General features: G+C 39.8%; 1 protein-coding gene across 10 annotated transcripts in view; it reads left to right on the top strand.

Annotated features, from left to right (window-relative positions):
- COL4A4 (collagen type IV alpha 4 chain) overlaps positions 1-13,969 on the top strand; it is a 167,783-nt gene that overhangs the window by 18,609 nt on the left and 135,205 nt on the right. For all 10 annotated transcript variants that reach the window (XM_065930429.1, XM_065930426.1, XM_065930424.1 and 7 more), the window contains exons 3-4: positions 257-299; positions 8,996-9,073. In XM_065930429.1, coding sequence (XP_065786501.1) covers positions 257-299; positions 8,996-9,073 — 121 coding nt within the window. The remainder of the gene's footprint in view (positions 1-256; positions 300-8,995; positions 9,074-13,969) is intronic.

Consider the following 13,969-nt stretch of genomic DNA (forward strand, 5'->3'; position numbering starts at 1 on the left):
GTCCCTATGGTACCCAGCACAGTGAGGGCCACATTAAAGGGTGTGAGTACTTCTTGACTGAGGAAATGGGATCATGCTATCTGGAGAGAGGGTAACATTTATCTGGTCACTGATGACCATCAACTGGTGATAGTAGCCTATTAGAAACTAAAAAAAAAAAGCTTTTTGGAGTTAATTCCTATGTCCTTTGGCTTTTTAGTTTGTTTTGCATGAAAACCGACAGTTGAAATTAATCTGCATTTTTGTTTTCTTGTAGGTCACTCATACTTATTCTGTTTTCTGTACAATATGCATATGGGGTAAGTCCATTAATGAGCTCTGATTTCATGTTGAAAATTTACTTTACTGAATGCATTACTTTTATTATACTGTTTTAAACCATTTTTAAAAACTGGAGTATAGTTAATTTACATTATAGTTAATTAAATTAATTATAGTTAACTTAATGCTGTGTTAGTTTCAGAACTAACAGAAAAATGATTCAGTTATATGTCTCTATCTATCTGCCTCTTGATTCTTCTCTATTATAGGTTATCACAAGATATTGAATATAGTTCCCTGTGGTATACAGTAAAATCTTGTTGTTTATTTTATATATAATGGTATGTTTATGTTAATCCCAAACTTCTAATTTATCTCCCCCACGGCTTTGGTAACCACAAGTTTGCTTTCTGTGTCTCTGAGTCTATTTCTGTTTTGTAAATAAGTTCATTTGTATCATTTTTTTAGATTCTACATGTAAGTGAGATCATATGGTATCTTTCTCTCTCTCTCTGACTTACTTGGCTTCACTTACTTCATGGACAATCTCTATCCATGTTGCTGCAAATGGCATTATTTCATTCTTTTTTTATGGCTGAGTAGTATTCCATTACGGAGAAGGCAATGGCACCCCACTCCAGTACTCTTGCCTGGAAAGTCCCATGGACGTAGGAGCCTGGTAGGCTGCAGTCCATGGGGTTGCTAAGAGTCAGGCACGACTGAGCGACTTCCCTTTCACTTTTCACTTTCATGCATTGGAGAAGGAAATGGCAACCCACTCCAGTGTTCTTGCCTGGAGAATCCCAGGGACGGCGGAGCCTGGTGGGCTGCTGTCTATGGGGTTGCACAGAGTCAGACACGACTGAAGAGACTTAGCAGTAGCAGCAGCAGCAGCAGTATTCCATTATTTATATGTATATATACACACACATTTCCTTATATGTGTGCGTGTGTGTATATATATATATGCATATAATATCACATCTTTATCCATTTATCGGTTGATGGACATTTAGCTATCATGTCTTGGCTATCATAAACAGAGCTGCTGTGAATATTTTGTTGCATTTGTCTTTTCAAATTAGAGTTTTCTTTGGATATATGCCCAGGATTGGGGTTGCAGGATCACATGGTAACTCTATTTTCAGTTTTTTAGGGACTTCTATATTGTTCTTCATACTGCCTGCACCAATTTGTATTTCCAACAGCAATGTAAGAAGATTCCCATTTCTCCACACACTCTCCAGCATCTATTATTTGTAGAGTTTTTGATGATAGCCATTCTGACTGGTGTGAGGCGATACCTCATTGTAGTTTTGATTTACATTTCTCTAATAATTAGTGATCTTGAGCATATTTTCATATGCCTGCTGGCCACTTATATATCTTCTTTGGAGAAATGTCTAATGGGTCTTCTACCCATTTTTTATTTGGTTGTTATGTTTTTTGTTTTTTTTTTTGTATTAAGCTGTATGAACTTTTTGTCTATTTTAGAAATCAACCCCTTATTGGTAGCATCATTTGTAAATATTTTCTCCCAGCCAGTAGGTTGTTTTTTTTCAATTTGTTTATAGTTTCCTTTGATGTGTAAAATATTTTAAGTTTAAATAGGTCCCATTTGTTTATTTTGGTTTTTATTTTCATTACTCTAGGATACAGATCCAAGAAAATTTTGCTGCAACTCATGTCAAAGAGAGTTCTGTCTATATTTTCGTCTAGGAGTTTTATACTATCCTGTCTTTTAGGTCAATAATCCGTTTTGAGTTTATTTTTGTACATGGTGTTAGGGAATGTTCTAATTTCATTCTTTTACATGTAGCTGTCCAGTTTTCCCAGTAACACTTATTGAAGAGATTCTCTTTTCTATATTGTGCATTCTTGTTGTAGATTACTTGACCATAAGTGCATGGTTGTATTTCTGAACTTTCTATCCTGTTCCATTGATGTCTGTGTCTGTTTTTGTGCCAGTGCCATACTGTTTTGGTTATTGCCACTTTGTAGTATAACCTGAATTCAGGGAGCATGAGTCCTCCTGCTCTGTTCTTCTCAAGACTGTTTTGGCTATTCGGGGCTTTATGTATTTCCATACAAATTAAAAAAAAAAGTTTGTTCTAGTTCTGTGAAAAAAATGCTGTTGATAATTTGATAGGGATTGCATTGAATCTGTAGATTGCCTTGATTAGTGTTTTTTTTTTTTTTTTTTAACAGTATTGATGCTTGCAATCCCAGTACATGATATATCTTTCCATCTATTTGGGTTGTCTTTGATTTCTTTCATCAGTGTCATAGTTTTCAGAGTACAGGTTTTTTGCCTTTTCAGGTAGGTTTATTCCTGGGCATTTTATTCTTTTTGATATGATGGTAAGTGGGATTATTTCCTTAATTTCTCTTTCTGATATTTTGTTGCTAATGTATAGAGATGCAAGAGATTTTTCTCTGTTGATTTTTATCCTGTAACTTTACTAAGTTCATAGTTTTTTTGGTGACATCTTTAGGATTTTCTATGTATAGTATCATGTCATATGCAAACAGTGACAGTTTTATTTCTTCTTTTCCAATTTGGATTCTTTTTATTTCTTTTTCTTTTCTGATTGCTGTGACATGACTTTCAAAACTGTATTAGGTGTAAGTGGCAAGCATGGGCATGCTTGTCTTGTTCCTGATAGAGGAAATATTTTCAGGTTTTCACCATTGAGTATGATGTTAACTTTGGGTTTGTCATATATGACCTTTTTTATATTGAAGTATGTTCCCTTTATGCCCAGTTTTTGGAGAGTTTTTCTTATTTTTTAGCTCATAAGTGAATGCTGAATTTTATCAAAAGTTGTTTCTACATCTATTGAGATAATCATATGGTTTTTATTCTTCAATTTGTAAATGGGGTATATCATGTTGTTTGATTTGCAGGCAGATCTTGAAAAATCTTTTCATTCCTTGGATAAATCCCACTTGATCATGCTATGTAAGCCTTTTAATATATTGTTGGAGTTGGTTTGCTGGTATTTTGTTGAGAATTTTGCATCTATGTTCATTAGAGATATTGGCCTATAATTTAATTTTTTGTGATATCTTCGTCTGATTTAGATATCAGGGTGATGGTGGCCTCATAGAATGAGTTCAGAAGTGTTTCTTCCTCTGTAATATTTTGGGATAGTTTCAGAAGGATAGGTGTCATCTCGTATCTGAATATTTGGTAGAATTTCCCTGTGAAGCCATCTGGTTGTGGACTTTTTGTTTGTTGAAATTATTTTAGTCAGAGATTCAATTTCAGTACATGTAATTGGTCTTTCATATTTTCTGTTTCTTCCTGGTTCAGTCTTGGGAGATTGTACCTTTCTAAGAATTTATCCTTTTCTTCCAAGTTGCCCATTTTATTGGCATATAATTGCCTGTAGCAGACTTTTGTGATCCTTTGTGTTTGTCGTGTCAATTGTGACTTCTTTTTCATTTTTAATTTTATTGATTTGAGCCCTCTCCTTTTTTTCTTGATGAGTCTGGCTAAAGGTTTCTCCCAAGAACCAGTTTTTAGTTTTATTGATCTTTTCTCTTGTTTTCTAGTCTCTATTTCATTTATTTCAAGTTTGATCTTTATGTTTCTTTCCTTCAGCTACCTTTGGGTTTTGTTTGTGTTCTTTATTATATTTTTAAACAAGTCACTCTCTGGGGCTTTTTTCTCATTTGTTAGAAGGAAGTGTTGAATTAAATGGGCTGTAATATTTCTTTTATATCCTACCATCAAGACTAGTACAAAATTTCCTAGGTATTAGACATTTCTTTGTTTTAAAACAGAGCTATTTTTTCAAAACTTTTTTCAGAGGGCAGAAGGAAGCAGCTGGGCCATTACAAGATTAAATCAAGAAGTATAAAATTAAATTTGAACATTTTAACTCAGGAGAAGGATAAGCCTTGAACATTCTGTTCTGCTCCTCTCTAGAGAATCTAAGTGATTAAACCCAACTTCAGACCCTTCTAGGAAATGCTGTTGGAGGCAGGCTGTGTTCAGGTTGACCTTGAGACAGTCAGACTGGTTTAAATCACACTAATAAACACATCTCTGTCTATCCATCCTGTAGCTTGGACCGATCCAGTCCAGCTTCTGTGATTCAAGTTATCAGAGGTCTTTTCAAAGTGAATCAAAATGGAAAGTTGCCATTCATTCTCCTTTCTCTTTTAGTCAGGAGCGGAAAGCACATGCATTAAAGAATAGGATGCCCTGGGTTCCTCTGCCACGGATTCATCTCATAACTATTCTAGACTCAGTTTTCTCCTGTGGGAAGTGGGCTTGATAAAACCTGCCAGCTTAGTTCACAGGCATTTCAGAGCATCACCTCAAATAATGAAGAGAAACACACTTAAATATATGTTTGTGGATCATTTTTCCTCTTACCTGACTTTTTAAAGTTTCTTTTGTATTATGTTCTTTTTTCTATTATAAAAGTCTATACAGTGCCAGATTTTACGTCCTTCACTTCTTTATGTTTCATATGAGTGCATATAACACCTGAACAAAGGTTATTCTATCTTGGCTCTTCCTGCCAGCTTCTGGTGTGCAGAGATTCTAGAGATTTCTCACAGAAAGACACTGTACTGTAGGTGGATTTTAAAAGTAGAGATATAAATTGATAAAATCTCCATGGAAAGTCAATTTGGCATCATCTATCAGGATTTTAAATGCATGTGCCTTTTGACATAACAATTTCCTTATTTAAAATTTATTGTATATATTTATTCTGACATGATTAAATATATGTGCATAAGAGTATTAGTTTAAAGGTAGCATTCAGAAGCAAGAGGGGAGATAATTACATGTCCATTAATAAGGACTAACTAAATAAGTTATAATATTGAGTTGGCCAAAAAGTCCATTTGGGTTTTTCTGTAAGATGTTATAGAGAAACCCAAGCGAGTTTTTTGGCCAACCCAATATTTTGTTTAATGGGTAGCCATATGCAGTAATTCGGAATGACTTGGAAGACATAAGTGAGAAAAGCAAGGTACAAAGAAATATACCTGTTGCATAAAAACAGAAGAAGGACAAAATCCCCAAAAGCGTGTGTGTGTTTGGTCATTGTGTATTAATAAATATGCTCATAAATGCCCAGACATGGACTTGAGGTGAGCAGTTATCTTTAGGATAAGGAACTGGGGACCAGAGTTAGGAGAGAAAATTTCTTTTTCCATTACACTGTTTTGAACTGATAGAATTATCATGTACATATGTTATTTGTTTAAAAAAGACCCATAAAAGCACAAATGCAGGACAGATCATTAATCTAGAAATTAGTAAAATATTTTCTTGAACTTTCTATGCAACAAATATTTGTTTAAAATATCTAGGATAAAACAGATAGTGAGTTTTAATTTTTTCTTTTTGAAGAGTAACATTGGTTTTTGAGAATGCTAGTATATTTTGAGAATGCTAGTACAAATGTGGTTTGTACTTTGAATGTTGACTTGTCTGAGATACTGCCTTTATCTCTTTTTAATGGGGTTATGAAATCTGGTTCTGAGGTACAGTTTCTTCCTTTATAGATGCCTCCTTCCTTTAAAGTGATATTTGTTGGGATAGGTCTGATGTAGAAGAGCTTAGTGGGGACTAAAATTGCCTCTTGCTTTTTTCTTTTATTGGTCCAAATTGAAGTTTTATATGTGTTTCTTTATTAGAATTCTACTAATCTACTTTAAACCGATTCTTCTCTGAAATGTAATTTTGCTACAAACATCTCAATAATGCTTAGCATAATAAAGCTTAAAAAATAACAAACTTGCCTCTATTATCAAGCCATCTAATCAACTGACCTTTTTTCTCTGGCTGTTTTAATATTTCACTGAACACATAATACTGAATCCCAACCTTAAATGAACCCAAGTGTTCAGAATAGTTATTTCAAGTGCTTTCATGCTGTCCTGACCTGGCCCTGAACATTTGATGGTTTTTGTTTTTTTTTTTTTTAACCTTATCAGGGTTTTGGAACTTAACATTTTTGCATTCATAGATAACAGTGTTACCCAAAGCTCAAGAGGTATATGTATCTGAAACTTCAATTACATTTTTTAACTTAAATTATCTGATTCCTTAGCTCTTGTCAAGATTCAAATTTTTATGTATTTTTCAATGACCCATAAGAGTTATGTTTATAAAAATGTATTTTTAATTAATGATTAATCAAAATATTTTATTGTTTCTGAGCATATTTTTCAAGAAAAAAGAGGTCTTAATTGTATAATTGAAAAGAAAAATATGCCACTTAGACTCCTTTCCCTCACATCACATATACATATGCACTTCTGTATGTATATGGGGCTGTATACTTTTGTACATGTATATGTAATGAAGGGGATATGTGTACATTTGTGCATTTCATACATATACATGTATCCTCATGTATGTTTTACATAAGTGTGTTTGTATATTTATGTATAGTATATCTATGTATATGTATTATCTTCTATCTGAACTGTGTGTGTTGCTGTGCAGAATCTTTTAAGCATAATTAGGTCCCCAAGAGAGAAACAAGTTTTGTATATTAATGCATATATGTGGAATCTAGAGAAGTGGTACAGATAAACCTAGTTCCAGGGCAGGAATAGGGACGCAGACATGGAGAAGAGATACGTGGACACGGGGGAGGGGATGAATTGGGAGATTGACAAATGTGCACTGTCATATACAAAACAGACAGCTGCTGGGAACCTGCTACATAGCCCAAGGAGCTCATCTGAGTGCTCTGTGGTGACCTGGAGGGGGCGGGAATGGGGAGAGGCCGTGGCAAGGCCGCAGGAAGGGAACATATGTATGCATATAGCTGTTTCACTGGAAGGACTGATGCCGAAGCTGAAGCTCCAATACTTTGGCCACCTGATATGAAGAACTGACTCATTGGAAAAGACCCTGATGCTGGGAAAGATTGAGGCCAGGAGGAGAAAGGGAGGACAGAGGATGAGGTGGTTGGAGGACATCACCGACTCAGTGGAGTGAGCATGAGTTTGAGCAAGCTCTGGGAGTTGGTGATGGACAGGGAATCCGGGTGTGCTGCAGTCCATGGGGTCACAACGAGTTGGACACGACTGAGCGACTGAACTGACTGACAGCTGATTCACTTTGTCAAACAGCAGAAACCAACACAACATCATTGTAAAGCAAATACACCCCAATTTTAAAAAAGAGACCAGTACGTATTGGTTCAGCTGTGTGATGTTTCCCCATTATGTGTTGGTCTAAAGGCTAAAGTTTTCACTGCTGTTAGTTTTAAAAGATCTATTAATTATAGAAGTGTGTGGCCCTATCTGGGGCTTTCCAGATGGCACGAGTGGTAAAGAACCCACCTGCCAATGCAGGAGATGCAAGAGGTACAGGTTCAGTCCCTGGGTTAGGAAGATCCCCTGGAGGAGGGCAGGGCAACCCATTCCAGCATTCTTCCCAGGGACAGAGGAGCCTGGTGGGCTACAGTCCATGAAAGAGTTGGACACAGCTGAAGTAACTTATGAGGACACACGTGGTCCTACCTGTACCCTCAGCTCCCAGCACCGAGAGCTGTTGTACCAACTTTTCCCTCTCAACATGCAACCCTGAGCACCGCGAACGAATCAACGCTGGGTGTGTTTTCACTGCACATATGCCGTTCTGGCTGTCATTAAGGGTCTCCTCATGGACACCACTCCTCTACGACTGTACTTTTGTATTGAAATGACTGACGACTTGCCACGTACATAGTGAGGATTTGTGAGAAAATGGGGCCGATTCTTCCCATGGGGGGTGTGTGTGTGTGTGTGTGTGTGTGTGTGTGTGTGTAGAATGAGTTAAAGTTAAGAAAACATGTGATCATGTTGTAATTTAACTTTCTAAAGTTAAATTAGTGGTAGAAGAGCTAGCTAGAAGCGGGGAAAAGGCCCAAATTACTCAAGTTCAGAAGCTTTCGGTTTGAGAGACACGTCAGAGGAACCGTCTTGGGGTGTTGGCCAGCTGTAGGAGGAAGAGTTTTAATTCAAGTGCTGACCCACGACGGCCTCCCTGGGGGTCACATGCCTTAGCTGGTCTTGGAGGTAAAGGAAGAGAGTCTTGGAAGAAAAGTCCCTCTTATAATTTAAGTTAGACACTGTGGTATACGTGCGGTTTTCCCAGCTGCATAGTTAACATTCTAAAATTGTTCACAACTTGGTAAACAAACTCTTACCAAGAGAGACAAATCGTAGAAGATTCTGGTTAAACATAAATGACTTCAAAGGAGAAAAAAACCCTAGCTCATGTAAACTTTTATCCTGCTCACATAATCATCAACTCTTTTTAAAAAAATTTTTTTAATTAAATTTTTTTGAGTATAGTTGTTTTGCAATGTTTTGTTAGTTTCTGCTGTACAGAAAAATCAGTTATATATATACATGTATCCCTTTGTTTTTGGATTTCCTTCCCATTTAGGTCACCACAGAGCACTGAATAGAGTTTCCTGAGCTCTAGAGTAGGTTCTCACTAGTTATCTATTTTATACATAGTGTCAGTAGCATATATATATCAACCCCAAACTTCCAGTTCGTCAACCCCTTGATTAACAAGCCACAGTGTAAGTTCTTTGCCTTTTTATGTATCAGTATTAGTCTTTTCAGAGACTCAGAGATAAAACTATACTGTGGACGTCTCATGAGTTAGCGAAACCAAGAATACTTGCTATAATGTATATATTGTGTACCCAGCTAGGTGATGAATACTGGTTGACTAAATCAGTGCTTCACTTTCTAGGGTGGAAAGAAGTTTATCGGTCTCTGTGGAGGAAGAGATTGCTCTCTTTGCCAGTGCTTTCCTGAAAAGGGATCTCGGGTGAGTCATGTAAAATTCGGCATGGGTGGTGGGAGGGGAAAATGGGAAATTACTAATCAAAGGGCGTAAAGCTTCTATTATGCAAGATGAATAAGTTCTAGAGATCTTCCACCCAGCATCCTATCCACTGTCATCAATAACGTATTGTTCACTTAAAATTTTGTTGAATCACCTTGTACAGAAAGGGTCCTGGTGTACATGGCCCACGCTGGGTTGCCATATTGATATTCATGTTTTAAAAGCACTAGTTGAGAAGTATTAATACTGCAGTGAGTTAAGAAAAAACCTACTTAACTTTGTTTAAAGTAGTGTTTCTAGACACTTGACCACATGACTCTTGGACGTCTTTTATAACCTTGTGGAATAGTGTTCCGTAATCAAAGTGACAGTTGCATTTATCATATGCTCCTTATATGCCTGGTCTGACGTGCTCAAAATGGTCTGACGTGCTCAAAATGCTTTAGCTCACCGATCCCTCACAATAACTCTCTTCCCATCTTATGGTACCATCTTAACAGAGCTGAAGACATCAGCACAGAACAATTGAGCACCCTGCTCAAGTCCACTCAGGACAGTGCTTTTGATGACCACACTCTATTCTCTGTCCTGAGAATAATAACTCTCTTGGTTACAGTATATGGGGTCTCTTGAACATTTATTTATAAACCTCTCTCACATATCCTGACAGTAGCAGTTGGCAGACACTAATTCACCTGTGCTGGAACTATTAGATCAAGCCATCCCGTTGGTTAAAAACACTCCCACCATATTATAAGAAAAGAGTATATTTCAGAAGTTTTAAACAATTTTGAGTCAGGTCAGTGGTTTTTGAAACATGTCCAGATGGATCCAACAGGGCTGTGTGTGATGCTCAAAAAGCACAATTCCATAAAGATCAGTCCACAAGGATACAAAATGTGACCTTTCTGAGAGAAAGGACCGTGTATTTCTCCCACAGTAATGCTTTATCTTCACACAGTAGTTATACAGTATGTGTGTGGCTCGTTTGTCAAGTCCTTTGCTGTAAGCAGCTTCCTTGTTGAGCTTCATGTCATGTCACGTTAGTCACTTAGTCATGTCCGAGTCTTTGTGACCCCATAGACTGTAGCCCACTAGGCTCCTCTGTCCGTAGACTTCTCCATGGGCAAGCAAGAATACTGGAGTGGGTTGCCATTTCCTACTCCAGGGGATCTTCCCACGTAAGGGAACGAACATGGCTCTCCCGCACTGCAGGCCAACTCTTTATCCACTGAGCCATCAGAGAAGCTCTCTTGTTGAGCTTAAGTTATGACAAATCCCTTTCTGCCTCAACTGGTTTGTTTCTTCAATACATCACAACTTTTGGTGATCAGAATCTTTCTTGAGCTTTTTCCCCAGCCACTTTTATGATTTATTTATTTTTTAAAGTCTTCGTTGAATTTATTGTAGTATTGCTTCTATTTAGTGTTTTTATGACCATGAAGCACATGGGATCCTAGCTTCCCATCCAGGGATTTGAACCCATACGCCCTGCATTGGAGGGTGAAGTCTTAACCACAGGACCACCATGATAATGTTTAAAAACTACATTTGCCAGAAAGCAAAGTTAGGACCCTAAAAACGAGCAGCCTAAGAAATGCTTTAGCATTTTTCATATCAGTGGACCCAATAGTCAGGAAAAAAAGCCTGGTGTTTTTATGAGGTTGTCCACGTAAACGTGCCAAGATTGTAAGCCAAGATTTTAAGACCCTTGGAGCTTGAGGTTCAAGAGAAATGGAGGGATCAGCTCCATGGCAGGAATGGGATGGGAATGCCACAGAACAAAGATGAAGCCAGGTAGGTGTGGTCCTCTGACTTAATGATGTTTGGAAACGTTTTTGTTTTTTTTTTTTAACTGACACACCTGCATGGAGGTTTGGTGGTGCTCCTGGTTCCAGTGGTTCATAGGCCGTGACTGCCTGATATCTACAATGCATAGGACAGCCCCCATCAAAGAGCTATCCGTCCTCAAATGCCAGTAGTGCCAAGGTTGAGAAATCCTGCCCTCGGTCCATAGCAGTTCTGAGGCCAGAAGGATTGTTATGTCCATCGGTCACCACGGGGAACCCTGGATTTCAAGAGTTTTAAATAACTTGGTTATATATGGAAGAGGTGGGTGTCCCTAACAGTAAAGGATCTGCCTGCAATACAAGAGACCTGGGTTCAATCCCTAGGTCAGGAAAATCCCGTGGAAAAGGAAACGGCAACCCACTTCTGTATTCTTGCCTGTATTCCTGTATTCTTGTATCTCCTTGTATTCTTCTTATATTCCTGTATGCCTGTATTCTTGCCTGACGGACTGGAGTGACCTCCATGGGATCACAAAGAGTCAGACACAACTGAGTGACTAACACTTTCACTTTCACTTGGAAGGAGCAGGGACCACTTCCAGATGTCTGGTCTCAGCCCCAGCATCTGCCCCGTGTCCAGGAGAAGAGGATGACACTTGGGTTCAAATACCAGTTCTCACCCTAGTATTCGGGAGCCCCCATGGCCACTTGGATCTGCCCAAGCCTGGGTTTCCTCATATTTACCCCCTTGGTGCTTTGTCTTCCGTGTCCTTGGGCTGTGGAACCATCACAGGCATTTGCATCCGTAGAGGATGTGCTGTCTCTGATCACCAGACCTTCAGCGGGGTGGGTCAGGAGGACTCACTGGGGTGGCCCTCTGTCGTCGTGAACCGCTGTCTTCATCCCGGTTTCTGGGTGGTCAGGGAGAGCTGTGTGCGCAACACCGGTCAACCTCTGCCCTTCCTGGCACAGATGGATCCCCGGTGATGGCTGCGAGGCGCTGGTGACGGTCTCCAGCTAGGAATTTGGGGGCGTGGCTTGTGCATAACCGGGAGGAGGTTTGGGAGGCAGCCAGCCATTCTCATGCCATCTCTCCAGTCGCTGCAGTGACAGCTCAAGGTGGACGATAGAAATAGGAATAAGCCGAATTATGAGGGTTGAGGCTCTTTCCAAGGGGCACGGCTGACTGAGTGGTTTGTCCAGCCCCAAATCAAAGCTGCTGTGTTTATAGTAAGGGTTGGGGAGCCAGGCTGGGCGAGGGTTTAAGTGGAGACAGAAGCTGGGGTTTGAGGTGGAGTTGGGATGCATCTCCCTTCTCCAGTAGACCACATTTTGTCAGTCCATCCTAAAGGAGATCAGTCCTGGGTGTTCATTGGAAGGACTGATGTTCAAGCTGAAACTCCAATACTTTGGCCACCTGATGCAAAGAACTGACTCGTTAGAAAAGACCCTGATGCTGGGAAGGATTGAAGGTTGGAGAGAAGGGGATGACAGAGGATGGGATGGTTGGATGGCATCACTAACTCAATGGACATGAGTTTGAGTCAACACTGTGAGTTGGTGATGGACAGGGAGGCCTGGCGTGCTGCGGTCTGTGGGATCTGGAAGAGTCGGACACGACTGAGTGACTGAACTGAACTGAACTGGGATGCATCTAAGGGCAGGAACCAAGGGGGCTCCTTCAGTCTCACCCCTGCATTGCTGGAGGCTCACAGGCCAGCCTCCACCTGTGTTCTCATCAGTAATCACAATCACCTCCCCTTGGACCGTCTCCCACCGCATCAGTTGGGTTGTTCACTGTCCCGCAAACACAATCTAAATATTCCCACTCTACCTTTTTTTTTTAATGGTTATAGCAGTTTTTATTGTAATATTCGTATACAATTATTATAGACCATTCAGATAATACTGAAAAACTTTTTGTTTGTTTTTGTTCAATCACTCACTTGTATCCAACTCTTTGCGACACTGTGGACTGCAGCATGCCAGGCCTCCTGTCCATCACCAACTCCCGGAGGGTACTCAAATTCATGTCCATTGAGTTGGTGATGCCATCCAACCATCTCATCCTCTGTTGCCCGCTTCTCCTCCTGCCTTCAATCTTGCCCAGCATCAGGGTCTTTTCCAATGAGTCGGCTCTAGAAGCAGCATAATAAATCATCCAGGGATTCATGATCAGAAAGCAATCACTCAATATTTATTGATTTTATGACACATCCCCTCTGCCCTTTTCTGGGATGCCTTCCCACTTCCACTCGGTCTCCATCTTTCCTGCCCTCTCCAAAGGAACTCAAGAGAGTCTCCACCCCCCACAAGGCCTCCTGCCTGGTCCCAGACAGTGCGGATGGCCCCCTAATGTGAACCTGGTTCCCTCTGTGATGTTTCTTGAGCTCTGACCTTTAGCTCTGGGTTCGACTGTGGATGTGTCTGCCCCTCTTGATTAGATTGTAAGCATGTTCTTCAAAGTGGTTGTAAAGGACACGTGTAAAATGTTTATGCTGGTTCCTGGCTCGTAGTGGATGCTCTAGAAATATAAGTTGCCTACATTAGTTTCTCCTCTTTGAAAGCTGAGAGTCATTTTTGGAGGTATTTCTTTGAGATGATCACAGTAGATGGCACCTAATAGGTAGTTAACACACGTAAATCAGTAACTTAAAATTCAGATTTGAGCCTGGACAGGATTTGGGAGGCTGAGCTGGTAGCCAGGCCACAAGCAGCATGTATGTGGGAAGACCTGCCAAGTCCGAGGGAAATGGGAATAGAATTAGCAGGAAGTCTCTCCTCCAAGTCTTTTTACACACAACGTGTAAACCTGTTAGTAAGTGAGCATCTCACCGAGTTTAGACTTTTTTGTGAATATCAGGTAGAACCAGAAATAAGCACTTTGAGCCACAGAAGGGAACAGGGCCATTGCTGTATTCAGATCTTTTGAAGGTTTAGTAGTATCCTGGAAAGACCTTGAGTCTGAGGATAGGACACTGGGAATTACCCCTTTGGTTTTGGGGGAGGAGTTCAGAGCCCTCACCTGGGAGTTAAGAGTTTATACTAGAGGACTGGTCCTGTCCTCCTAAAAGCCTATGGTTCTGTG

The sequence above is a fragment of the Muntiacus reevesi genome, chromosome 3, assembly GCF_963930625.1.
Source record: "Muntiacus reevesi chromosome 3, mMunRee1.1, whole genome shotgun sequence".
Taxonomy (NCBI): domain Eukaryota; kingdom Metazoa; phylum Chordata; class Mammalia; order Artiodactyla; family Cervidae; genus Muntiacus; species Muntiacus reevesi.